The sequence below is a fragment of the Amblyomma mixtum genome, chromosome 3, assembly GCF_055824585.1.
Source record: "Amblyomma mixtum isolate Tamu chromosome 3, ASM5582458v1, whole genome shotgun sequence".
Classification (NCBI taxonomy): Eukaryota; Metazoa; Arthropoda; class Arachnida; order Ixodida; family Ixodidae; genus Amblyomma; species Amblyomma mixtum.
Window position 1 is genome coordinate 67,139,009 of NC_143014.1, and position 26,929 is coordinate 67,165,937.

Below are 26,929 nucleotides of genomic sequence, written 5' to 3' on the forward strand. Positions count from 1 at the left end.
GTATCTTCCAAAGCACACAACCGAGTGTTGCATATCATAGGTCTATAGCTACATCACATTAGTTGGTCCAGCCATAATAATAATCTGTTTCAATGGAATCTGCTTGTAATTAACATTGGAGCACACTAAGGTTTGTTTGGTATACCTATTAGTTCAACATAGTTGAAAACTGATACTAGAAACTTCAGCTGACAGTACATTATATACAGGTTCATTCTCATGTGCAGATAAAAGCAGATTTCACTTAATTTTGAAATTATGGTGGCTCCAATATGCATACATTTCCAGTTTAATGCCCATGTAGCTCGTGCAGTTTTATGTTCAAAAGGTGCTAAATAAATTCAGTGAAATTATGCAAGGAACTTTTAAGGTGAAATAGTGAATTGAAAAATGCTTGTACACGCAGATTTTAGCTTTAACAAAGTAGATTTTGCTGCTAGATTAAAGTATAGCGTGCTTTCTTAAGTTTGTAGTGATCAGGTCCTGCTTGTTTACTTAACTACTACTCATTTGCACAGTCATATCACTTGCTTGAAAAAAAAGGAGAGGACCAGGCTCAGTGTGCACAGTCTAGGTTTAGAGAGTCTTCACTTTCATTCAAACAGCGACAGGTGCTGTCACTGCTACTTCTGCTAATTTAACTTGGGTCGCAGAGAAGCCGTGGGTGCTGGAGAGAAGGAAAAAGTAGTTTTGGACTTGGCTGTGCGTACAGACAAGAACAGGCTTGTACAGAGCATTGGAGTGCTGTGCTGTGGCACAAACAGTGCAAAATCTTGGCACAGCTGCTCTGGTAGGGGCATGGTGCTTGTGCCTATGTTGCTGTTGTGGCTATGTGGCTGTGCTCAAGCACTAGCTCTGTCTGAGAATCGGTGCCTACTTCAAAATCTCGCTTCCACTGCTCTGTAGAACACCACAAAGTGTTCTAGACAAGCCTTTTTACGGCTATGCTATGTACTCAGTGTTCAGCTCAATACAGCCTTTGTATTCTAGACTGATAAAGGAGTATGACCCCAAATTTTTGCTTCCATGTTTTCTCCTTTCAAATGACGCGTTAGACATTAGTATACATGGATCACCCCATGGTATTTACCCACAACTGCTAAATAATTTATTACTGAATTTCTTCTTGATGCTATTTCAGTTTCATCAACTGAACAAGGGCTCTGACATGTAGTTGATGTTTAGGTCACGTGACGCATGAAAAAAAAAAAAGGCAATATAGCTGTTCGTACGTCATTTGTCATTTAAGCTATTGAAGCAGGCTGCCTTAAAGGTGCACTGAAGAGGAGTTTTTTACTGCGGGAACTCGATTCACACGTTCCGCGCATTCTTCGCAACTTCGAATTATTGTCCTATGCGGCCGATTTCCATAATTTAAATCGGATTAAACGTACAGGCTCCCGCCTTTTTTTCAAACTCGCTGTGGACGGTAGGAGGAGTCAACCAGCCTTTCAGCCAGTCCCATGGAGGCTTGCCGCTCTGCCGTCGCCGGAGTGATATGTAACGATCGGTGAAAGCAGAGTCCACACATATTTTTCTTTCCGTGGACCTAATTTGCGGCTATGTAGCCTCTGACTGGATCTATTTATTCATGGAAACTTAAAAAACAAAATAAAAGCGAAAGCGAAGCCGCCACGCGACTGCCTGAAAGGCACTCCACGCCTTAGTCGACTCCCCCTACCGTCTGCGGCAAGTTCAAATAAAGGCGGGAGCCGGGACGTTTAATCTGATTTAAATTTGGGAAATTGGCCACACAAGAGAATAATTCGAAGTTTCTAAGAATGCTCGAAACGTGTAGATTGATTTCCTGCGGTGAAAAGACGAGTTCAGATTCCTCTCCAGTGCACCTTTAAGTGTTGTAGTGAATTAAAACTGCGTATCAGCGATTATACTGCAGTTTTTTTTAATGTCTCACATGACCTAAGCACTAGCTACACATCACACCATCTGAAAGAAATTCAGTTATAAATTATTTAGTGGTCATAGAGAAATACCACGTGGTGATCCATTTTTCTAATGTCTAATGCATCATTTGAATGAAGGAAACAGGCGCCTTAAATTAGGTGTGTATTGTCTTTTGAGATTAACATAGTTGGGGGTGTTCAATATGGAATATAACCTGCTCATATCGGTGTATGGAACATAGCAGCTTCACCTTAGAAAAATACCCATGACTCAAAAGTACTGCAGTGGTAATACTGTGCAGCCCCTGATGAAGTTGCACATTTGTGATGTGTGCACACTACATTCAGATCACATTTAAAAAAAACACCACCCACGGAACTCCACCCATTGTATATGCTGTAATGGCCATTAAATTGACGTGGTAGTTGCAGCCTATATAAATGAACAATGTTACTTTGATGTCCGTAGTCAAGCCCAGTAAATTGCATTGGCATATGTCGTGCTAATTGCTTATTTGTTGGTTGGATGTGCAGGTTTTGTCAATGCAGACGAACTTTAACAGCATCCATTAAATTCTGTGTAAACTAGTTAACTGCATGTACCCTTGCAGAGAAAAGTGGAGTGAGATGCATTGCCAAACTGTTGCAGTGGTAACCAATTGAATGTCCAATGAAAGTGGTTGTTCCCATTTTTGTTCTTGCAGATTTGTAACCTGAGTGCACCTTTGTTGAGGGTTGCCAAGCTCGTGTGAATTGGAAAGAGAGCAGCATTCTCAAGTGTGTGAACTATGTCAGACCCTCAGACAGACACACCAACCGATGGAGCCTCTTCTGGTCCAGAGGCTGCAAGCGCTGGTGACTCTGAGGCCATTTCGGACATTCAAAATTACTTGGCGTCGTTCAACAAGGAGATACAAGGTGATGGGGCATCTTCAGCTTCCGTTTCTGGTGGAGACGCAGCTATAACAAGTGCAGAGTCTGACACAGTTGAAACAGAGCCTTCAGTCACCACAGCTGACGGCACCACTACTTTTTATGTGACCCAGACTGCTGATGGGTTTCAGTATGCGACATCAGCACAGGTATGTCTGGCAAACTTGTCTTCCTTGTCTTAGTGGTCTTAGTAAGTGCATGTTGTGAAGTTGTCGCATTTATGCTTCTATGGCTGGTGTAGAGGGCTCGTTGTTTGGTTCTGAAAAACATGGTGCATTGATTGGTTGATGCATTGACCACCACTGCTGGCTTGGCACGGATAACTTTTTCTGGCAATGGAGTGGAAGCTACGGAGTTGAAATGTGCCCTTTCTTCTTAGTCCCCACTTGCAGTTATTGGTTTTCCCTTAAAACATTGTATATTGTGGTTATTCGTTATTTAAGGTATATTTCTAACACAGCTGGCAGTTTTCAACATTGAAATTCAAGGACAAAATGTTTTCTTGATTACAACAAATTTGCTAAGTACTTCGGGTTTACAAGGAAGCTTCCAGTTGCTCCAGCTTGAAGCTTCCATTGCTCCACCCTTGTAGCCTTCCCTTCGCTGTCAAGAAAAGCTGTCACCGATTGTAGGTTAGCCCGGTTTGTTTGCTTAGCAGTCTTGTGCATAGAGATCGCCCAGGAGTAGCAAAGGTGCAACAACTGTGATAGCTTTCAGTGAGAAACTTGTAATGTTGCAAAGCGTGCATTTCTATTGTATAGATTGCTTATTTACAAGTGGTACACATCAATGTTTATTGGACGTGTTTGCAAGAGTGTGATACTGACAGAACCTCTTATAATAATTATTGGAGGGTACGAAATTGGTACAGGAACCCAAGCTAATGGGCATGTAATTGCAACATCGTGTGACATTCAAGGAAAATTTAGGGGTTGAAATAAAAAAAAAGGCATATACTACCGTATAAATGCGTGTAAGGGCCACACTTCTTTTTTCCAGATTCGAGGGCCAATTTTCGCATTTCAGCCCACGCATGCAACGTGCAGGGAAAAAAAAACGTTGTTGGCACAAGACTCGCATTGTTAACTGAATATATGGAACATCTTAAGTGGTTGCCAACATATAACTTGGTCCACACACAATTACGTGGCCACCCCTTGTACGCAGCTGACGTCGCTCCGTTGTTCACTTCGTGTGATGGATGACGCTGGCATCACTCGTGATGAAGGGATGGTCACAAAGCTTGTGCTATGCTGCCTATGCAGTATTGCCTGCATGCGCTGGTGATACTTCACACTTTATTCATAGCGCAGCTGGGAGCAATAGCGTCCTCACGCTGCAAAAGCCACAGAGTGCATGCGTCTGCGTAGGGGTTATAGGTAGTAAGGAAACAGCCGCAGTAGTAGTCTTACAATGGGTGGACACGTGGAGTGTGATGTGAATGAAGGGATTGAAGCAGGGTGAAAGAGGCAGACAGTATTAAAAAGTTGACAACATTTGTTATGCAACAAGTGGCAATATTTCTATCAGTGCCTTTAACACCACCATTAGTGTGTCTGACCTACCAATTTGTAATTCTCTCTTCTCCAACTGTGGTATTCAACAGCTTAAGTGTAAGTGCTATCAGCTTTCTTCTGCGTAGAGAAGCATGACTGCTTGTTAATTGTTTTCAATGCGATTAGGTCATTAGATGCTGAACCAGCAGAGTTGCACTGTAGGAGCATTTAAACAAGCTGTTCAGTTTTTTCATGTCATTCTTTTGGAGACCTGTGAGCTGATACTACATTTTGTTTACTTACGCAGGCTCAATTTGATGGCACTACCGCCTACTACACACCTGCCCAAGCCACTTTTTACACTACTGATGGTGAACAGGCTACAGAGGGCGCTGCTACAGTAGCGGGCCCTGGCCAACTGGAGGCCATTCAGGGCTATGCCACAACTGCTGATGGCAAGGCCTTTCCAGCTACAACAACCACAAGCGGGGGACTGCAGCAGATTGTTCTTGCTGTTGGGAAAGGTCAAGGAACAGAATCACGTGAGATCGCAGTCACCATTCCAGATTCTATAGGGGATCCGGTGAGTGGAGTAACCTTGCACCATTTTTTCATAGCATTGAAGCTTATCCTTAAGTTAATGGGAATTTGTGCAGGCATTGTGTTTAAAAAAAAAAAAGATTTTTCAGCTGGTGTGGCGCTGCCAACCCGGTGTATCCAGCCTTGCTCACCACTCTCGCATGTACTAACAAGATCAGAGTGTAAAAATGCTGGCAAGCAGCGGAGAGCGTTTCCTGTCATTGGGTTATGTTTAGAGGTGTGCAAGCATATTCTATAGACATTTAAACTAGCTCTAAATCAGTGCCAGAGTGGTTGAGGCTCTCTGGAACCTGCCAAGTGTGTTGGCATTCAAATGGCATTGAGCATTGGCTGGGGTGATGTCGCTGTGCTTTGTACAGACACATGCTGCTTAGGATTATCACAGTTCTGCATGACAGCGCGTGCAGCACCAGGTTTGATGAAGGATGTGTTGTTTGAAGTTCTGCATATTCAAACGTGCTGGCTCTGCCTAACTTCCTAAATAGGCACATCTTTAGGTTTACCTTTGGGCGCAGAGTTACAGTTAAGTACTGTGGTATTTTTCCATAGAATAACTGCGTGTCCCTCAAAGCTTACCCCCCCCCCCCCCCCCCCCCTTCCCACTCCCCCCACACACACTCACCCATTTTCAAAAGAAAGCTAACAAAAGTGCTGTGTGCTCTACATTATTTGCATTGCAACTCGGTGTGGAAAAGGAGGTGAGAAAGGATAATTTAGCAAAGCCAAAACAGTCGGTGAATTCACAAGGCGTGGGAGTGCATTGGCAAACAAACTAGAAATATCGTTTGCAGTTGTCAACATGTGGACTAAGCATTACACCAAGATCCATCCGGTCAAAGGCAGATCAGACGATTTAAATGTCTGGTAAAATTTGTGTGGTACATTTTGGGGCTTAAAATTTTTTAAATAATGGGGGCTTTCTGTAAGCCTACAGTATGTAATTATCGAAGTTTTACTGTACTTGATGTTTAAAATTTATGTATTACAACAGAATTAAATAACATTTCTTGGTTCCTTGATTTGAAGGCTATTGTTTCTTTTTGGTTTTGTCCCCAAAGCAAATTAATTGCTTTGTGGTTTATCATTGCAGGTGCAGCATGAGAGCACTGAGGAACTTCTCAAAGCTGTCGAGCAACAGGGCAGGTCTGCTGGAGATGCGGTACAACCGTCAGAGCAGCCTACATTTGTTGCCATGCAGCCTGGCACATCTCACGATGGAACTGATGAGCAGCAGGTGAGGCATAGGAGACGGCCTTGGCTGGAGTGTGTGCTGCTTCACTTAGATGCGTTGCTTGTGCAGCTAATTAGAAAAGCTGTGTTTTTGGCACAGGTGATCCTGAACACAGGCAACTCTTACCAAACCGTGACCATTGTGCCATCGGACACAAACCCTGGAGAGGTGAGCTACGTGCTTATCGTGTCCCAGCCAGATGAGGGCAAAGAAGATCTGGGCAAAGCTGACATGGACATGTCGGTCTATGACTTCCACGAGGGTGGCGACAAGGCCGGTGCTGAGGTTGTGGCCGAGGAGGCCTCTGCACCCGAACCTGTTGCCAAGATGCGCACCATCAAGATTGCACCAAAGAAAAGCCAGACTGTCACTCAGGCGCACATGTGCAACTACTGCAACTACACAAGTCCAAAGCGATACTTACTTTCTCGCCATATGAAGAGCCATTCAGAAGAGCGGCCTCACAAGTGCTCGGTCTGTGAGCGTGGCTTCAAGACCTTGGCTTCATTGCAAAACCATGTCAACACGCACACGGGCACACGCCCACACCAGTGCAAGGAGTGTGATGCGGCATTCACTACTTCTGGAGAATTGGTGCGCCATGTACGTTACCGGCACACCCATGAAAAGCCACATCGATGCACAGAATGTGATTATGCCTCAGTGGAACTGAGCAAACTAAAGCGTCACATGCGTTGTCACACGGGTGAACGGCCATACCAGTGCCCACACTGCACGTATGCCTCGCCTGACACCTACAAGCTCAAGCGGCATCTGCGGATCCATACGGGGGAGAAGCCGTACGAGTGCGATGTGTGCCATGCTCGTTTCACCCAGTCAAACAGCTTAAAAGCGCACAAGCTCATTCACTCTGGTAACAAACCCATCTTCCAGTGCGAGCTGTGCCCAACTACTTGTGGCCGCAAGACAGACCTCCGAATCCATGTCCAAAAACTACATACCAGTGACAAGCCCCTGAAATGCAAGCGATGTGGAAAATCTTTCCCCGACCGCTACACCTACAAGGTATGCCAACAGCCCATTTTCTGTTATCTTGTCATGTCTTATCACTTCAGAAAGTGGGGCCCTTTGCATATGGTTGCTCTCGCCATCCTGCTATCTTCAAATGTATAGTGCTGCTAGGAGTATATAACACGTATGCTTCCTTTTTGGTTTAGCGGCACTTCCTATTTGTAATTAAATCCATTTTGTTGATTTTTATTGCAAGTATGCATGTAGCCTGGCACAAAAAAAAAGCACCGGTGAGAAGGAAACATGATGCAAGGCTAACCTTTCTGATACTGTCGTTTTCTCTTACAGTAGTTACTATTATTCACTCTCATGGGTATTCTTCCGAGCTTTACTGCAGGAGCATCCCTTCTAGTTTGCCATTCATTGTAGTTCACTGCTTTTAGCTTGAAGTAACCGGCATTCTTTTGCTTTCTATATAGTTGGGCTCTTTTGGTATTTGTTATTCTGCTGTAGAGCAGTTATTTTTGGATGTTCTTTTTTGCTGTTTATTCTTTAGTACTTGACCCGAGACAATTTTCCAGTACCAGCTGTGTCTTCACTTGTACCTATGGCACACTGGAAGAATTGATGCTATTTTCACCAAATTATACCCATGCCACACGAACTGATTTATTGCCAGTAATTGCTTACTACCTTAAGTTTTAATGGCATTTGCATGATGCCAAACATGAAAATTAAATAAAATTAGCTTTATTGCCATTTGCAACATACTGAGTCCATTACAACTCATTCACCCTGGAAATAAAATACATGCTCTTGTCCCCATTCCACACACAAAAAAGCTTGCAACTTTATTAGTAACAAGTTCTGATCTAATAGCAAATGGTTTATTCATAACTTTCAGTGAGATCAGGCACACCTCTTCTGCATTTTCGATCCAAATGACACCATTTTTTAGCGGAAATTCTGACAGATACTCTTGACTTGTGTGCTGACGCACAATTTTATGCAACTTTTCCGGCTTGTCAACCAAGAACAGTGCCAGTTTCTGCGACTTAATTTTAACTCTTTCCCTACCGTGCCCATTGAGCATCGTTAGCCCGCTAACGATCATTTCATGCCCCGATTTCAGAACCTTCTGCCTTGCTAATGACCACGCTGCAAATATAGTTTGTAGGCCAGGAACCAAAGTTTTGTTTCCCATCTAGTTTTCTTTTGTCCCGCGAGGGGGCGCTGCAAAGAAATGAAGACGCGGACCTGCGCTCATTGCCCGCCATGTTGCCCACAGATGACTCCTTCACCGCTCGACTTCGGAGCCTTCGCTTTGCTTACAGGCACGATGCGCATCTGGCTTGTAGCCGGAAAACTGAAGTTTTGTTTCCAATATAGTTTTTTTTTGCCCCTACAAAACGGCAAACGGCATTTTTTGAATGTGCTGCGAAGATGCGGTACCATCAAAGTCGCTTGGCAGCCTCCACATGCGTGCCATGCGCTCTTAAACATTGCAAATCTCAGGACTCCATTTCGTCTGCAAGTGATTTAATCGACGTCCTGTGCACCAACGAGCCTGAAAATGTTGCAAGGTGCTGAAGATGAATCAATTTTCACATCGGTGATGATGGAAACCAGCCTGAAACACAGGTGGCCGCGCTCCGATGCACAGCTACAGGGTTTCCAGTTATTGTTTTGTAGCAAGAATATTATTCAAGATAGAAATGATTTTTTTTATTTGCAGATAGTGGCCAATAGAGTAACAAACATTTTGCATATTTCAGAAAATTATTGACATTTTTTTCTTTTTAAATACTACAAGCGTGTCTTTGCAAGTTTGGTTGAATTTTTTCCTAAAATCATGTTTTTAGTAAAAAAAAATGTTGTTGCAACATGTAATTTGTTGTTTAAACTTATATGAATAGAAAGTACCTTTATTCAGCTCTGTTTCTGGGTATTGCAATAAATATGTAATGCCATAGTCTTTACAGAGAAAAAATATAAAACCTTCAGAAAATGGTCGTTTTCTCCATGGTATGGAAAGAGTTAATATTAGATCTGCAGGACATTGGCAAACTTTTGTGCTTATGAGCATCGTTTGTAATTGTAAAATTTTTCACTGGGTTGAAGGCATTATCGGCATTGTGACGTACTGTCTTTGCCAAAAGTAACCGAGCAGCTGTGATGGCAGCGGGAACGGGCTCGCAGCCTAGCAGCGTCGCTGCAGTCCACGGCGCTGGCCGCTGCTCCCTGGCTGCGAGTGTAAACTGGGTGACTTAAGCCTGTGCTCTCGCCCTCCTTCCTTGGATAAGAAATCAGCAGGTAGTACGTACGGCGAACAGTTTCCCGCCTTCGGAGTGCTGTCATACTGAGAGAGGGCACAGGCTTACGTCAGCCACTTTATACTCGCAGCCGGGGAGCAGCGGCCAGCGCCGTCGCTCGGCTGCAAGCCCGCTTCATTTGCTGGCTGCTCGGTTACTTTTGGCAAAGACGGTACATATAATGACATTAAATCTGGAGGTGTAGCACCAACTCTGAAAACAAAGGCGTTAACGAACTTGAGGCATTAAGCATTTACTGTCGTTTCTTGTGTGCATGTGGCAGTAGTTGGCTGCTACATGAGAACATTTATTGTCATTAGACTTGATTGAGGTCACCTTTCAGTTAATTCTAATGCATATGCTTCACCCTTTATCAGTAATGGAAACATTGTGCACTGCTAATGTATCACCTTCAAGGCAAAAGGCACTGTTTCTTTAACATTTTATAATAAACCTTTTAATTGTAGCTATCATGGATTGGTGGCTGTCATGACGATCTATTACTCGATATCTGCACTTGCTGATATTCAGCTTACTCACAATGGCTGTAGCTACACCTGTTGAACAGTGTGTTTAACTTCGTAAACGCTCATCCCTAACTCGGCATTAACCGCCATCGCGAAGGCTGCGATCGGCCACTCCCCCCACCAAGCAATTTGCACGCCCGCTTGCTGAATGAAAACTCTTGGCAGCCGAGCGCGGCGCCACAACCCGCATGTATTTTGTATATTTTTATTTGTATACAGTGTACACTGCCGCCCTACCCCTATCCTTCCTTTCGCTGTCCTCTACCTGTCCTTTTTCTCAGGCTCGCTGCAGCTCAGGTGCTTCAGGTTTCAATAGCAGATGCCACGGCTAGCGACATCTTTTCCTTTCTTTGTTATTTTGTTAATAAAGAGCCACTAGTAGCAATAATATTCGAGCTCAACTATACCTGCTTCATTGTTTGTTTGCAATTGTCAGATTTGTGCTTGACCTCAGTCATTCTTATGACATGTGTCGGATAGATAGTGTAAAAATTTGATTGTCACTTTTAAAGTAATGTAACAAAAATCCATGCTGTATGCTAACAACTTCATGTTCCAAACACTTTGCACATACTGTTTACATTTTACAATTTTTACCATGTAGCAGCAGCAGTACAGGCCAACTGACACTGAATGTACGAAATGACATTAATCATGAAATCTTCCAGTGTGGCAGGAGTCATTAGAGTGGCAAAAAAAAATGTGCAGGTGATGTTGTGTTGTGGTAGCAGTGGTAATCTGTTTTCGTGTCCAGGTGCATGTAAAAAGCCATGAAGGAGAGAAGTGCTTCAAGTGTGACCTGTGTCCATACGCGTCCATCTCACAACGTCATCTTGAGTCGCACATGCTTATCCATACGGACCAGAAGCCATTCCGTTGTGATGAATGTGACCAGGCTTTCCGCCAGAAGCAATTGCTGAAGAGGCACAAGAATCTTTATCATGATCCTAACTACGTGCCCCCCATACCTAAGGAGAAGACACACGAATGTCCCGAGTGCTCCAAGGCGTTTCGGCATAAGGTAAGGGGCAACACGTGCAGGTTTTATCACATTAAAACACATGCTTGACTTTTTTCAAATACTCTCAAAGGAGGCATTTACACTACTCTTCTTTCTTTTTTTTTTAACTAAAGACTATGTAGCTTAAAGGTCACCAACTTTAGTGCAGATATTAACCCCCTAAAAGTCATTTTGTTTTAAATGAAATTTGCATGAAAATCGTCTTCAGTACTTGTGCCACCATTCACCGGTTGCACAAAAAACTGAATTGGATTAGCCCTACTAGCTGTAAACTGGGCACAGAGTGCCACAAGATACACGACAAGCTACACTCGTCATAAGCAAGAAATGATTGTTGATACATGAACATCTTAGCACAGTGACATGTACAACAGTGTAATTATAACATTACAACAGTTGAGGTAAATACACAAGAGATCGTGCAGTTGATGGAGCTTGTCTGGCCAAAGCCTTTCTCATATTTTTTTCAGAAAGTAATTTGTTCAGAAGCAGAAAACCTCAACATCCATGTCTTGGCCTGGTTTTTTTTTTATATTGCTGGTTAATCAACCAGTGCAAGTACTGTTACCAGGTTTGCAGGTTAAAGAACATTGAGCAGCACCATTTGGCAACCATGCCTTGCAACAAAGCATGCATATAAGGTAGCTTGTAATTTTTTGCCCTAGGACATGTGACAGACTCTTGCATGGTCCCCCACATCGTAGTTTGTATCTTCAATTTAATCATCAATGTGCCACACATTATAGTAAACTTTTTTTTACTTTATGCACAGTAGGCTTGGAGAACTCACTGGGATACATCCTTCTCTTCCTCCTTTTCACATATCCTCCAATTGACAAGAGTTGTTGGGTTGAAAAAAGTGTTTCGTAAAAGCTAAATACTAGAGAGCAAAAGTTTATATCTTGGCCCGCCGCGGTGGCTCAGTGGTTACGGCGCTCGGCTGCTGACCCGAAAGACGCGGGTTCAATCCCGGCCGCGGCGGCCGAATTTCGATGAAGGCGAAATTCTAGAGGCCCGTGTGCTGTGCGATGTCAGTGCACGTTAAAGAACCCCAGGTGGTCGAAATTTCCGGAGCCCTTCACTACGGCGTCCCTCATAGCCTGAGTTGCTTTGGGACGTTAAACCCAGATAAACCAAACCAAACCAAAAGTTTATACCTTGCTGCACATAGAAAAGGAAGAAAAATTAAAGCAAAACACTACATGACCAAAACATATGTGAGTGATGATGTTTGTCGTTTTAACAGAGAAAACATATAGCAGTGTGTTTTATGGCACATTATTTGAATGGAAGGCTTCTGTAGTTCCTGGAAAAGCATAGCAGGGGAATTATTTTGTTCTGGTATATTTTGTATCTGGACCTTGGTTTCTGCCCAACGTGTGGTTGCAGTAACGCAATATGTATGGTGAGAAAAGTACTAAAGATTGTTACGTCTTTTGCGTATTGTCTCAAAATTGATTTCGCGATGTTATAGAATAAGTTGCCGTGGTGGCTGAGTGGCTATGGTCCTCAGCTGTTGACCTGAAGGACGCTGGTGCGATTTTGATGCGAAATGCAGACCTGTGTACTGTTCGATGTCAGTTCACATTAAAGGACCACAGGTGGTCGAAATTATCTGGAGCCCTCCACTACGGCATCCCTCATAGCCTGAGTCACTTTGGGGTGTTAAATCCCATAAACCACAGTGTTATAGAATAGCAGTGCTAGTGTAGTAAATTCTAAAATTCAGTGCAGAAACAGCTGTACTGTGATAGGAAAAGCTGAAGCAGCTGCAGAAAGAATCTGCTGGTGCTGTATTGGATTGCCAACAGGGTTTCTTTTTTTCCCCCTTTGATCGCTGCATTTCTTTCTTGTGTATGTGATGCTTCTAGCTCCCTTTTTGATTAAAGATTAGGTGAGTTGGGCTGTAGTGAAATTTGCGAGACACAAAATTTGTGAATTTGACAGACTGCAGCAAAATCTCTTTAAATCACTCTTCCTTTTTTTTTTTCTTTTTTGACAGCAGAACGTTGACGTAAGTATGTGGCTCTCACTTCATGTGAGCAGCTGATTGGTGTCAACTGTCGCCAGCTTTCACAAAGCCGTGCATGGTGTTTGCTTTTCTGCATAGCAGAAACTACTTCTTCAATGTAGTATTGCTTGCCCTTACAGCTTAAATTGTGCACAACACTGACCTTCTGCCACATTGATGTAGACATGTGGTTTCGACGCAGGTCTGTGTTTTAAGTAATTTATTACTAGATCACTGTTTTTCATGAAAAACTTTGGTTTCGGTTGCCAAGGGCTGTGACTTGAGAACAAAGCACAGAAAAGGTCCGCAAGTGATGTGCTTGCAGCAGACAATGAAGCAGCGAATGCATCAATCACACTTGTGACTGTTTTGTGTACTCTCCTCTGGCGTCACAGCCTGTGGAAACCAAAGCCAAAGTCCAGCGGGGCATAGATAGTTTCTCTGGTTCTGTCATTTCTAAGGCTTTAAACACCATAGTTAGGGGAGAACCTGAAAACTTCGTCTCCCTATTTCTCGAATAGGCAGCTCGGAACATTCTTTCTTCATGGGAGAAATCATTTTCTTGTTTTCTTTTAGTTTTTTTTGTTTTTTTTTTTTCAGAGTAACTTCATTTTAAAATAGCAAAAAGCAGATGGGCAAATGTGCACAGAGCTCACATTTGATAAAAAACACTGCAGTGCATGGCCTGCATTACCATCTATGCTGCTAAAATAAGCATTGTTGAAACTGGCGAGGTTACGTGTGTGCACTGTGCGGTATAGACATCAATTTTCGAGCCCTGTTCAGTTTGAGAGTGATGAGATGCACAATTCTGTCATGCAAGTTAGAACACTGAGTGAGGTCAGCAGCATTTGCGGGTAGCCCACAGTGTTGCGTGAATTGTCTGTATTGGAATGGAAGAAGCCTTGGAAACTGTCTGTCGTTCAGAAATGGTTCACTTAATTTCCATGGTGACCAACAAATCTGGCAAAAGAATTCTCTAGTCCACTCACGGCTGTTTCTGCCTCGCTTGACATGAGGAAAAGAAAAAGGCGTGAGAGGCTGCTGGGGCGCAACTTTACAATCCAAAACCTTTGTTGACAGAGGACCGCCGCTTTTAAGAATGCCTTCAAAGAACCAGTTCCGGAAGAATTTTAAATGAGCAAAATCTTTTATGGCAGTCACTCGTAAAGTAGCCAAGTAAAGGTTCTGGACATACACTTGACATTGCCCCCCACCTTTATTATCTCTCAAATATTCACATTGGCCAGTATGCAAGGTAGGCATGCAAGCACCATGTTGTCTTCAAAGATTGTGCTCAAATTTTATCCTGCATTGCTTTTTGTTTTGTTTGCATCAGAACTTCAGCACTTGAGGTCATTTGAATGCAGTAAAACAGCATCTTGATTTGAAATTAATATGCCTTTAGTTGCTGAGCCCACGTGTATCTTTGGTCAAATGTTTGCATCGGTAAGATGTAGTGACAGATATTTTCATAATATAGTATGCCGGTTTTATTTGCCTTGGTTTGTTTATATGCCTTTGGTTGCTGAGCCCACGTGTATCTTTGGTCAAATGTTTGCATCGGTAAGATGTAGTGACAGATATTTTCAGAACATAGTATGCCGGTTTTATTTGCCTTGGTTTGTTTATATGCCTTTGGTTGCTGAGCCCACGTGTATCTTTGGTCAAATTTTTGCATCGGTAAGATGTAGTGACAGATATTTTCAGAATATAGTATGCCGGTTTTATTTGCCTTGGTTTGTTTATATGCCTTTGGTTGCTGAGCCCACGTGTATCTTTGGTCAAATGTTTGCGTTGGTAAGATGTAGTGACAGATATTTTCAGAATATAGTATGCCGGTTTAATTTGCCTTGGTTTGTTTACACCACCATAGGCTCTCATTTCGAGTATATGAGACATGAATTATCAACTTATGCAGAAGTTATAAAGTGAGGGCTGGGCAAGTGCTATTAAATTCTGCTAGTGCACCTCTAAATAAATTTGAGAGTAGCATTGGTTGTTCCGCTGAGCACTAGTAGGAAGGAATAACAAGCGAGTAGCAGTTTCATATAGTAATGTTGAGAAAAAAGTACAAATGAACAATGTTTTCCTTGCATGCTATGAGTTTTTCATGGAGCTGAACTTCTAGCTATGTTTTGTCATCCAGAAACTGTCAGCTATGCTCAGCTTTTGTAGACCCTTAATTTCCTGGTGCCTTCAAGAGCACTTTCAGAGTATCAGTTCTATCCTTGACATTCTGCACGCATTATGTGTGAGGCATCTTGCATAACTTATGCTGAACATATTTACTAGTGCGATGCAAGACTTGCAAGAGATACCTTGAAGTAGTGCTGAGAGTATTGAAACACAGTGGATACATCTACTGACTGTTAAACCAGTCCCATGACGCTAAGTATAGGTTCAGTGTTGAAATGTAGTCGGTGTATGTGAAACTCACTGATTGTATGCTTGTGCAGGGCAATCTAATCCGGCACTTAGCCATACACGACCCAGAAGCAACGGCTGCGGAGCGGGCAGAGGCCATGCGCATCGGTGAGCCCAAGGGCCCTGGGGAAGAGCCAGATGGTGAAGAAGATGACTACATGTTGGAAGATGAAGACGACGATGACATGGATGACATGGCCATGGAGGATGGCATGGTCAATGACGGCCAGCAGGTATGCTTGCCAGTGACTGTTTTTGGAGTTCTGCTGTTGTTATTTTGGAGCCTTGTGGAATGGGAGCTACCAGACCTTGTTGCATTCAAAAATAATGCAGATGTAGAAAGTTTGGTGGCAGCATGATGCAGGAATTAACATTCTGAAGTTTGGAAGTAGTTAATGTTATTGGAATTGCAGCTGTCATTTCTTAGTGTTACTTTATAGGGGATACCTCCCTGTGTAACAGCACTTTGTTGTTCTAGCACTGTGCCAGGCCTGGTTGTTTTGAATAGATTGAGGTTTCTTCTCTGAGAGTTTCCACAAACTCTGTCTCCAGGTTTATCGTTGGCTGCACTAGCTATTCTGAGACAGAAAAGCACAAGATTAAGAACAACATGCTAGGTACCTGCTTCTTTAAAACCCACAAAAACACAGGTGTCCACAAAAGTTTTTTTGGAACACAAAAATTGCAACAAAGCCTAATTACTGGGCCGCCTAAGCTTGCAGCCATGAAGTGAAGTGTGTGCTTTGTAGTTCCCACCTGCAATATGCACCACGCAATGCCTGGTTGCGCTTCTTGTCAGCGAGGAAATTGATGTTTTTCGTGATTTCGGCGTTTCAAAAACTTTTGTGGGCACCTGTACATCTGAATGAGTGTAAAAGCAATCTTTGAGGTGCTCGCTATGGGCCGGGGAACCAATGGTGAATGCATGGCCAGACATTCCAGTCACAGTTCAACACCTAAAGTGACCAGAGTTTGCCCATAAATGCTTTTGGATTTGGTCTCTGCAGAGAATCCACAAATTAAAATAATTGGCTGGATACACTTTGGTGGCTCTGAGCTTTTCTCATGCAGTCAGTCATGTGATGGGTGAGATCTGACAATGGGAAAAACTAACAAAAAAAAACCTTTCAAGAACCTGCTGCATAAGTGGGGTTCAAAGTTTTATTTTTGATCAGACGTCTGGCGCTGTAATGCTAGTTCATCTTTTCTAAGTATTCTTGCAGGAGAACATTCTTTAAACAGTGCCTTAGGACCAGCGGCCAATTATAACATTATGATGGGTTTTTCTTTTTTTTACAGGTGGTCGTATTTGAGGTGATACAGATTCCTGCAGCGGATGGCGTTACTATGGAGCAGCATGCAATACGAGCAGTGTCTGAAGATGCGTTGCGCATGGCAAGCAATGGTAGTGTCCTCACTGGTGCCGATGGCCAGGAGCTAACCATCATTCAGCAAGTCCCTCAGGATCAAGCTGTCGTTGCTGAGGCAGTGAGCAAGGCTGGTCAGTGCTTTTTGTTATTTCCACGTGGCCATGTTGCAGCCCAGAGGGGGCTAATAGTGCCCCATGAATTTGTCTGTGCTGTTTGTTTTTGTTAATTTCCTTTTAGGATTTTTTTTTTTTTTTGAAGACCGCGCTCAAACTTCTCTCGTTTGCCTTCTAGTCTGGTCGCTATACTGGACTCGCCTGATGAAGGACAGCACACACAAAAGGGCACCTTAACACACTGGTTTATTCCGTGCATAACAGAACATTACTCGGAAAAGACTGCCAGTGTGTTGCCCCAACCACACAAAGGAAATGTGTTGTTACAGTCAAAAAGGGTTCCAACCCTGGCTTTGGAACGAAAACAATCCCACGCTCGCTGCAGGCATCATGTAGCGCAGTTCAAAGAGTCCCAGACCTGGCCATGAAACGAACCCTACCTCGGACTCACTACAGCCATTGCTCAGCGCAGCTACTAACACAAAGCATTGGTTGCGCTTTCCACTGGGCTATCATTTCAAGAGCCCTGCATTGCATGTTCCGGGAGGAAGCATGTCCATTCTTAGCCTACACCAGGACCGTTGCCAGCATACACACACTACCAACAATGACATCCCTCACCCTGCCACTGGGTTGTGCTGAAAAAAGCCGCGTGATTTGTGTGCTTCCAACTTAGCGTCACCCTGCTGCACATGCCCGGCCTACCGCATAATGCGGAATATAGGTCGACCCCCTTACCTTGAAGCAAAAAAGTCAACCTAAGAATTATTAGGCACAAAAGTTCGTTTTATTCACTGGTGCCACCAGACTCGTAGCCTCCTCATTCGTCCGAGCTGTCTGAGCTCTCGTCCGAAGACGACTGCTTCGCGCTGGCTGCGTCCCACAGCATGTCGTCCTCGGTACCGTCCAACGAGTTGCTAATGCAACATTTCTTGAATGCCCACACCACCATATTGTCGGGCAGCGAGTGCCAAGCCTGAGCCACCCAGGTGGCCACAGTGGCGAGAAGCGGCCTGCGCAGCCGGCCCGTGGGAGTCTTTGGGTTGTCGCCCGCCATTCACTGATTGTAGAGTTCACGCATGCGGTCTTTGAAGGGCTTACTCAGCACGACGCCCAGTGGCTGAAGTGTTGAAGTCATGCCCCCCGGAATGACAACGAGCTCCGTCCTCCCGTCGCGGAGCGGAGCGCCTGCTTCACACCGGCGGTCAAGTGCCCGCAAAAGGCATCCAACACGAGCATGCTCGGACACCGCAGGAATGCGCCGGGTCGTCGATTCCAGGCGGTGTTAATCCAGTTGACCATGAGGGCCTCGTCCATATAGCCCTTTTCGTTCACGCGAACGATAACGTCCCGCGGGAAAGCTTCTTTCGGCAGCGTCTTCCGCTTGAAGATTATACATGGGGCAGCTTTCTGCCATCTGCAGTGCACGTGAGCATTACCGTGAACCGCGAATGCTCGTTCCCTGTCGAAAGAAGCTTAACTTCCTTCGTGCCACGTTCGCACACTGTGGTGGACGACGGCATGCCGAACCACACCGGCGTTTCATCGGCGTTGCCGATCTGTCCCAGCAAGTAGCCATGCTGCTGCCGGAGACGGATAACATACCGCTGGAATTTGACCAGCTTGTCCTCGTATGCCTCTGGAAGCTTCTGGCAGATTGATGTGCTCCGGCGAAGTGCAAATCCTTTGCGTCGCATGAAGCGACGAACCCAGTAAATGGAGCCCTTGAATTGCTCCTGGGACAGTCCGGATTCACGGGCAAGCTCGATAGCTTTGATGCGGATAAGCTCTGCTGTCACTGGCAAGGATCTGGCACGTTGCTCGCGGACGAAGTCCGCCACCTTGTCTTCGAGTTCAGGGTGCACCGCGCGACGCCCGCGAAAGGACGTCTTCCGCACGTTGCAGGCAGACAGCTCAATTTTCTGCGCCCGCCAGTACCGGACGCTCTTCTTCGAGACGCCAAAGTGTCGCTGGGCGGACATGTTCCCATACTCTTCGGCGAATTCGATAATTTTTTTTTTAAACACCACGGTGAACTGGCGTCGAGTACCGGTACTCATTTTGCGGGCTGTCGCGAAATTAATACATTACAACGCCAAGAACGATTACCGCCGGCAACGTTTAGCCGCGTCGGTTGACAAAGAGGAAGGAAAGAATCGTCAACATGGAAGCGATAACGATGCGGATGCCAAAATGTCCGCGGCTCACACATGTTGCCAGACGACTATTCAGTTTGTGCCAAAGGCCGGTATATAAGTCGAGGGGTGACCTTTTGGTAATATTTTTCGGAAAAAACCTCGACCTATATTCCGCACTATATGGTACTCTATTACTGAATGCCTTTGGCATGTAGGTACAGGTGTACCTACATACGTCATGCAGGTGCAGGGAACGGTTGCTGCGCCGCATAACACACTTGTAGTGCAACGAAGCCTGCCTCCTGAGGTAGTGCTTGGCGACGCGAAGTTCGTTATATCCGTTTTATGCCGAACCGCATTCGCTATAGGAAGTTAAAAATACATGTGTTTGATAAAAATATTTCGGAAGAGTTCGATATATTCAATAATTCGTTATATGCGTGTTCGTTATATCGAGGTTTGACTGTATTTGTATTCACCTTACAACCAAAAATTTGATATTTCACACCTCTAAAACAGAGCCATTCTACTCATTAAAGTGAGTAATATTGCTTTTGCTTTTCTTTTAGCACTTACACCCATGAAAAGGCCACGTGGACGACCAAGGAAGTATGCCACTATGGAAGCAGCTGCAAGCAATCAGGGTAATAATGATCTTTAAGCATGCAGTATTTGATTTCACTGTTTTGCAATTAACTTTTTTTTTTTTCATATGTTATTACTCTACGGTGGGGGAGGGGTCAAGGGTTTTACTTTACTAAAGCTTCTTACCCTGTACTTTCGTACCGAAGAGAAAGCTGCATTCAGATATTCCGATTAATAGTGTGCTAATTGTAGTTAGGCACCATGCTCAGTATAGTCTCATAAATGCAATTCAGTAGTTTACAGAGAAGATGTGTGGGTGTGTGGCCCTACCTCTTGCTTAACCTTTTACTTGCCAATGTTCCAAAATTGGAATGTATGAAGCTTAACTTTATTTCCCTTCAAAATACACCCTTCTTTGAAATTGTCATTTTTGCATACTGTCTAGTGTTTGTGGGAAACATCACAGCTACTGCATTTACTATCAACTTATTTAATGACTGAGTTATTACTGGTAAACACACATATTTTGGCCTTGTCACAGTCCAGTGTTTATGGAGCCCTTTCACAGGGGAAAAAAAAACCAAATGTTGAACAAAACAGTACAAAAGTAATGGCGAATAATTGATGATCTTGTGAAAGAAAAGCTTGTGTGTCTTGCACCACCCCCAACACCCAGCGCACATTCTGCCTGAAGAAGACGGGAGGCAGCGCAAGGTGCATGCAGAGGGTGGTCACATGATCACAGATTGTAGCCACGTGTGGGCTGTCGAGGGCCATGCATATCATAGCTGTGCTGTAAACGCTAGTTGTAAAGGAATGCTTTCCTGCCTACCACGGCTTCTCAAGCACTGAGTGTGGTATAAACCTTACGAGGTAAGAAAGCATTACTTGAGCGTATTGGTTTCATTTGTAATTTGCTGTCTGTAATTTGTGGAGATATTGTAGACGGCTATAAGGGTGTCTTCAGATAGCAAGAAGAATAAATAAATATGCAATTCACAGGCCATCAGAGCTGTTTCAGGCTACACTAGCATTCTGTATATGGAAAACTCCAATGTTCCAGAAATGGAACATGGATAAAAAACGACATGCTGATCGTTGTAAATGTGGCTACATTTTTTTTTTTTCACAGTTATTTTGGAATGGATTTGTGAATTCTCAATACGATTTTTGTCTTTGGAAGATTTCTTTATAGTGCAACATTCAAGGAGGTTAAAGATAGTATAAGTGAGCTTCTGAGAATGAAGATAATGTATGTTAAAAGACATGGCCAGTACTGTATAATTTGCTTACAAACTGCAAAGAAGTGCGATACTGAAGGATCATAGCAGTGTCACCATGAATTCAAATTTTTGGGACAGAATAAAATGCTGAGATTACAGGTGTTAGTATTTTTATTCTGTGATGAAAATCATTGAGTGAAATGTAAAAGGAAAGCGTTAAAGTGAAAAAATATTGTAAGTTTGAGGTACAACCTCTATTATGGGAGGCATTTGCCCTGCTGTATGCAGGATGTAGTATGTAGTCATGCAACACTGCTGCACTGTGGTGAAAACAGGCACAGCTGTAATCGGGCTGCTTGATTACATAATTATGATGTATTGTTATTAATTTCTCCATGACTGTTGTGTCCGGTCACTTACCAGTGTTATGTACCTAGTAACTTTGTCTGCAATACATGGTTTTCTGAAAGCCTTTGAAAGACTTGTTGAAGCTACTAGTTTCAATATATGCATGCATTTATTGTCCCTCTTCTGCAGAAGGACATCCAAAGGTTATTTGTGGAAACCTGTCACTCTTAATCACGCGCACCTGCCGCGGTGGCTCAGTGGTTACGGTGCTCAGCTGCGGACCTGAAAGACTCGGGTTTGATCCCGGCTGCGGTGGCCAAATTTTGATGGAGGCAAAATTCTAGAGGCCCGTGTACTATGTGACGTCAGTGCACGTTTAAGAACCCCAGGTGGTCGAAATTTCCAGAGCCCTTCACTACGGCGTCCCTCATAGGCTGAGTTGCTTTGGGACGTTAAACCCTAATTAACCAATAAACCAATCTTAATCACGCGCAAGCTATAAACATGAGAAATCTGCATATAATGTTTAAAAAACGTCTCATCGAATGCTCTGCAATGGCTTTAGTCTCATGGCTGCACTCACAAAATTTCAGGAGTTGCAGCTCACGGCGTATCTTGTACATTTTACCAGGTGTATGGCATCCGTTCTGTGTTATTCACTAAAGTAGTAAAAGATTCAGTCAGGCCGGAATGAAACACAAACAGTGCCTGTGAACAAAATAAAATATCTTACCTGTGCACTTTCAGCTGAAGTTTACAACTAGCCTTGATGCTGCTAGGTAAAAGGTCTATCGAAGTAGATATTCATAAACCAGTTGTGAAGGCATATTCTGTAAAGTAGAAAAGTATGGCATATGCGTGTTTTCGTTTTATTCCAGCCTGACTGTTCATTCAATGACACCACCCTAAGATTTTCGCGCAGCAGTGGAAGAATGAGTAGACACTGAGCAGAGATGGCACCAAAGGACATGCATGTGCTGGGCATTCATTGGCAGCGCACGTTAAAGGGCCCCAGGTGGTCAAAATTGATCAAGAGCCTTCCATTACCGTGTCCCTCGTAGCGCACGTGCTGCTTCAGGGCATTAACCACACATACCATACCATACTGAAACGTCACCTCATAAAGTTTCACCTAAGAAGCCTTTTTGTCGGCATCCTTTTCACACCAGGCTCTGCAATTTATTTGTTCATGATGCAGCTCTTACTGCACAATGCTTGTGCGTCTGTGCCTACTCTCACCTTGTCCATGCAGAGAGGCAGAGCTCCAGTATGCTTTACAAGAAGAAAGGCTGGAGAGTAGGCCCTGTGACATGGACTGTCAGTTTTGTCACATTTTTCTGATAAAGGGGGAGAAGGAGAAACCATATAGGATAAGGGTACAGCTCTAGAGAAGCATTGCGGCATTGCTTGCTTATGACACCTGCACCTCTGCTGCATATTACTGTCTTTTCTAGATACAGGAACACGTTGCCCAGACAGCACCTCAAAACCACTTGAATATCACAAAACATTCAATCACAAGGGACATAGAGCGCCTTTAAAGCTTGTGTGGTAAACTTTCACGACACTGTTGATAAAAGAATATGCAATACTAGAATTGCTTTCTTATCAAGATTTGAATTTGTTTTTGCTATTTTTTAAACTTTGCTGTTGTTGCAGGCTTCATGGCAGCACAATTATGTATTTATGTGCAGGTGAGGAGGTTTTAGGAATGGCAAAAGCAGAAATGGATGCCCCACAGAGAGAGGCTGAGATGGCGCGCAGGCGACTTGAACAGAAGCAGAAAGACATGGAGGAGTGCTTTGGATTCAATGTAAGTCCCTTCTGCACGCATGTTTTGTTGATTCTGGGTCACCTGCAACAGACCACTTATGCATATGTCTTCTGTCATTGTTTCCAGGACGAAGAGGATGAGACAATACTAGCCATGCCAGCAGCACCAGGAGTGAATGGACCGAGCGAAGAGAAAGTTCAGGACGGCACAACTACCACCTATATACTGATGCAGGAAAATGGGGATGCTGTCTAAAAGCGGACTCTGCCACATGTCACCTCACTGTCTCATCACTTCTGCCAACTGTATCTTTGTTTGATTTTTTTTTCCGGTGTTTTGTGTGCTTGTTCCATGGACACAGCGTTAGAGAACTGGTGTAACCTGTGATCCCAAGTCTCTTCTTCCACTTCCTGCGAGCCGTCGTCCTTACTCATGACACATAAAAGCATTCTCAACTGTATGATGAGTAGTCAGCAGGTTTTGTTCATGTGTGTTTATCAGATATAAAACGTTTTTAATTGTACCATGGGTAGTTTAAGGGGAGATGAGGGTCTTAAAAACTTTTTTTTTAAATTTTTTAACACATCTGTGTGAAACTTAGTACCTACATATATCATTGAATGCTGCTTTCGAATGCGGATTTGCATTTCAAACATCTCCGCTGGAAGTAATTATATGGCAAAATAAAATATCATAATCGGGTCATTTCTTACAGGCCTTTTATCAGTTGAAGAAAGATTTTTTAAGAATACGCAGACATTTGCAAAGGCCCAAAGTACATCCTTAAAGCTAACAAAGTGTGTGTACAGTAATTTTGTTGATCATAAATAAATAGCAAAGTTGGGAAGACAAAATGACGTGGCAGTAATTAGCCCACACTTGGCCTAATTGCTAATATATCAAATTTAATGGTAAAAGGAAAGCTTTAGGATGCATGGTGGACCTTTGGAAATGCCTGCATATTTTTAAAAAAGCTTTCTTTAACTTATACATTATTATAAAGGCCCGTAAGAAATGGCCTAATTGGGATGTTATTTTGCGATAAATTTTCTTCCACGTCGGGTATTTCAAATCTAAATGCATATTTCAAATCAGCATGCTATGTAACACCCGGGTGCCCAATTTCAGCGAGTTATGGCAACAAATAAAAAAGTTTTTAAGACCCTCAATCCCCCCTTAAAGAGCTTTGGTTCATGTGTGTATGATAAGTGTTGCCTGCTTGCAAGGCTGGTTAATGTACGAGCATTATGTACAGTTGCCGTTGTTTGGCACTTGCTTGAACGCCTCCTTATTTTTTTCTATTTCTTTGCATATGGAAATGTGCCACTTTGTCATTATTTTCATGCATCTATTTACATTACTTGAGTGAAGAGAGACAATTTTTGTTTCTCTCGGGCACTCAAAGCGTGATATACCTATTTCTTGACAACAAGCCCCCCTCCCGGCGTTTAGGTCTAAGTCAGTCTTAAGTGTGGTTCTGGATTGAAAGCGTACCTGGAATTTTTGTTCAGTAGTGTTCTTTTGCTGTTTACATTTTGTACATCTTTCAGAAAAACATCATAGCCATTATTTTTTACGCACATTGTTTTTTCTCATTGCCGCGCAGCGCCGCTGTGATGCAGTTCTGTGAAAAAATGTGATTTACCATCTTTGTAATTGTTTTTTTGTAAATATACAAGCATCACTTTCCAGCACACGCTGCATTTTCCAGCACACCATCTACATATACACTGCGGGGTCAGATTGTTACGGGGGTGTGCATTGGTATTTTCGACAAATTGCAAGCTGGTGGGTGAAATTTTCGTTGTTACTGTGTGCCAGTGTTTTTGGTGCTGCTGAGTGCTATTTGCATCAACAGCAACATTAAGGCCTGTACAAGCCAATTTTGATCTGCGCCCTGGGCAAGTCATGTCTTGGAGCCTGTTTGAGCCATTCAACTTTATGAAAGTAAGACTCTGTTTTGAGTGCTAAGTGCTATTTTACTAGTTCAATGTAGAGTTCTAATAAAATTATGTATGCCTACGAGTTGTGCTCGTTACAGGCAGTCTAGTGTCCAGTAAAATGTTACTGTGTAATAGTACTCTGTTAACAGTCTAAACTCATTGTACTTGAATATCTTGTGGAGAAAGAATCGGCGCAAAACTGTGTGAGATGACATTGCATTTTACACTGCACTTGAATGTGGGTTTTGTGAGAGGCTTTTTCCGTGTTACGGAAGCTTATCGTATCACTTTCATAGCTGCTGATTGAAGATGAGAAAGGAGACAGCAGCTGCATTTATCGCAGTAGTTGTGTGAGGTACACTGCAGGTTTTCAGGTATTGTAAGATGAGCCCTGTGTCGTGTCTGTTTGTCTGAAGCCGGTTTTGTGGCAGGCTGTTCACCTGCCCACCAGGTGGTAGGCAGCAGCCCATTTTATCATGAGAGGCTGCTCGGGAAGAGCAGCGTGGGTCACAACCCAACCCAAGTCCCACTGATGGCAACACCTGCCAGAGCACCTGCCTTGTGCCATTGCGCCACTGCTCACCTGTCACTGCTCACCTGCTGGTGGCTTACTTGCCAAGGTGTTGCCGGTGGGCGGGTTAGTGGTGGCGCAGTGGCACAAGGCAGGTGTTGCCATGTCCTCCTTTCAATTTTGCATGAAAACACACACACCAATAACCAACCACCTTAACCTAGCAGAGCAGCGCAGCACCAAAACACATCATGCTAGCGCCCGCATTTGGCCTAATTACCCAAATCGACTGACTTTTTTTTTTATTTTTTATGACGTGTTCACAAAATCTCCACATAATTTGCGCACGCCTTTCTTAAAGCCCTAATTTAAAGAAAGTGCACAGACTACACAACTAAATACGGTACTTTTCCTCGTATAAAGAGCGCAGAGGTTTTCAAGGAAAAATTGGATTTAAATGCTCTTCACAGTGAACAATCGTTAACAAAATTTTACGGAATGTGGATGCGCGGCAAGGGAAACTCAGTGTCTCTCTACCGAGCAACCCAGACTTGGGTCTTGAAATAGTTCTACACCAAGTCAGCTAATATTTATTCTAGTGAGCAGAGCTTGCATGTTCTTCCAGGATTTTCAATGAACTGGCTTGCTTGATAGCGCAAAAAGTTTTCTCCACAATCCTGCATCCCATTTAACTTAAGCATTACTGTATGGTGGGAGCATTTAGAGGCCCTGAAACAGTTATTCTTGTGTCCCTGTCAGGCCCGTGACACCTGGTGATCAGCACAGGAGTAGATGGTGGCTTGCGTGTGGCATTGTTGATGAACTGTTGTGCACCTTTCCACTATCTACGGCGCTGAAAATTTATGCTTTTTGAACTGGTACAGGTGCTTGCTGTGCCACTAGCTACATGCTTTTCAGCTCGTGCAGCTTGCTAGGTACGTCCCTGCCAACATTCTACTTTTTCCACCAAGCCTTGTGAACAAGTGACACCTCTTTTCGTAAGTCACTAAGGCCTGCTTGTATTCCTCAATAAGTGGCACTGCAATCGTGGAGTACTGAGCAGTGAGCTCCTAGTGAAGTTTGCAATGGGCACAATTTAACCACCTCTTCACAACTACACTGGAATTCTCGCATCGAGCAAGAGGCCAATTTTGTCGCAGTTCACTCTAGTAGCACGGATTTTAACAAGCCTTTGGACAGGGTTTCTGCCATGTGACTTCTTCGGGGCCAGTAAAACATCACTCTGGTGTTGAGAAAGAGCACACTTTGTAAAGGGGTAGTGGTTCAGCTGAATCTGGGTCACTTGCGACGCCCAGTAACGGTGCCTCCCAATGGAAAAGAAGTCATCCTGCCGACTTGGAGAACATGCACGATAGGCAGATTGTAGCACTGCTTCAGGCGGTCGACGTGTACTGTTTCACGGCCACGATGGCATGCATCCTGTTGTGGCGAAAGCGGTCCAATAACGTAGTTCACTGGAGAGGTCTGGC

At 43.7% G+C, this 26,929-nt stretch overlaps 1 protein-coding gene across 5 annotated transcripts in view; it reads left to right on the forward strand.

Moving 5' to 3' along the window:
- The window catches only part of LOC149350495 (uncharacterized), a 30,182-nt gene extending 5,159 nt beyond the window's left edge, over positions 1-25,023 (forward strand). For 4 of the 5 annotated variants that reach the window (XM_089579534.1, XM_089579531.1, XM_089579532.1 and 1 more), the window contains exons 2-11: positions 2,609-2,986; positions 4,641-4,916; positions 6,024-6,167; positions 6,264-7,190; positions 10,730-10,996; positions 15,467-15,667; positions 16,734-16,935; positions 19,625-19,699; positions 22,906-23,024; positions 23,112-25,023. In XM_089579534.1, the coding sequence (XP_089435660.1) occupies positions 2,693-2,986; positions 4,641-4,916; positions 6,024-6,167; positions 6,264-7,190; positions 10,730-10,996; positions 15,467-15,667; positions 16,734-16,935; positions 19,625-19,699; positions 22,906-23,024; positions 23,112-23,240 (2,634 nt within the window). In that variant the 5' untranslated portion in view covers positions 2,609-2,692 and the 3' untranslated portion in view covers positions 23,241-25,023. The remainder of the gene's footprint in view (positions 1-2,608; positions 2,987-4,640; positions 4,917-6,023; positions 6,168-6,263; positions 7,191-10,729; positions 10,997-15,466; positions 15,668-16,733; positions 16,936-19,624; positions 19,700-22,905; positions 23,025-23,111) is intronic. The other variant, XM_089579535.1, reaches the window with a different exon arrangement.
- The last annotated feature ends 1,906 nt before the right edge of the window (positions 25,024-26,929 follow it).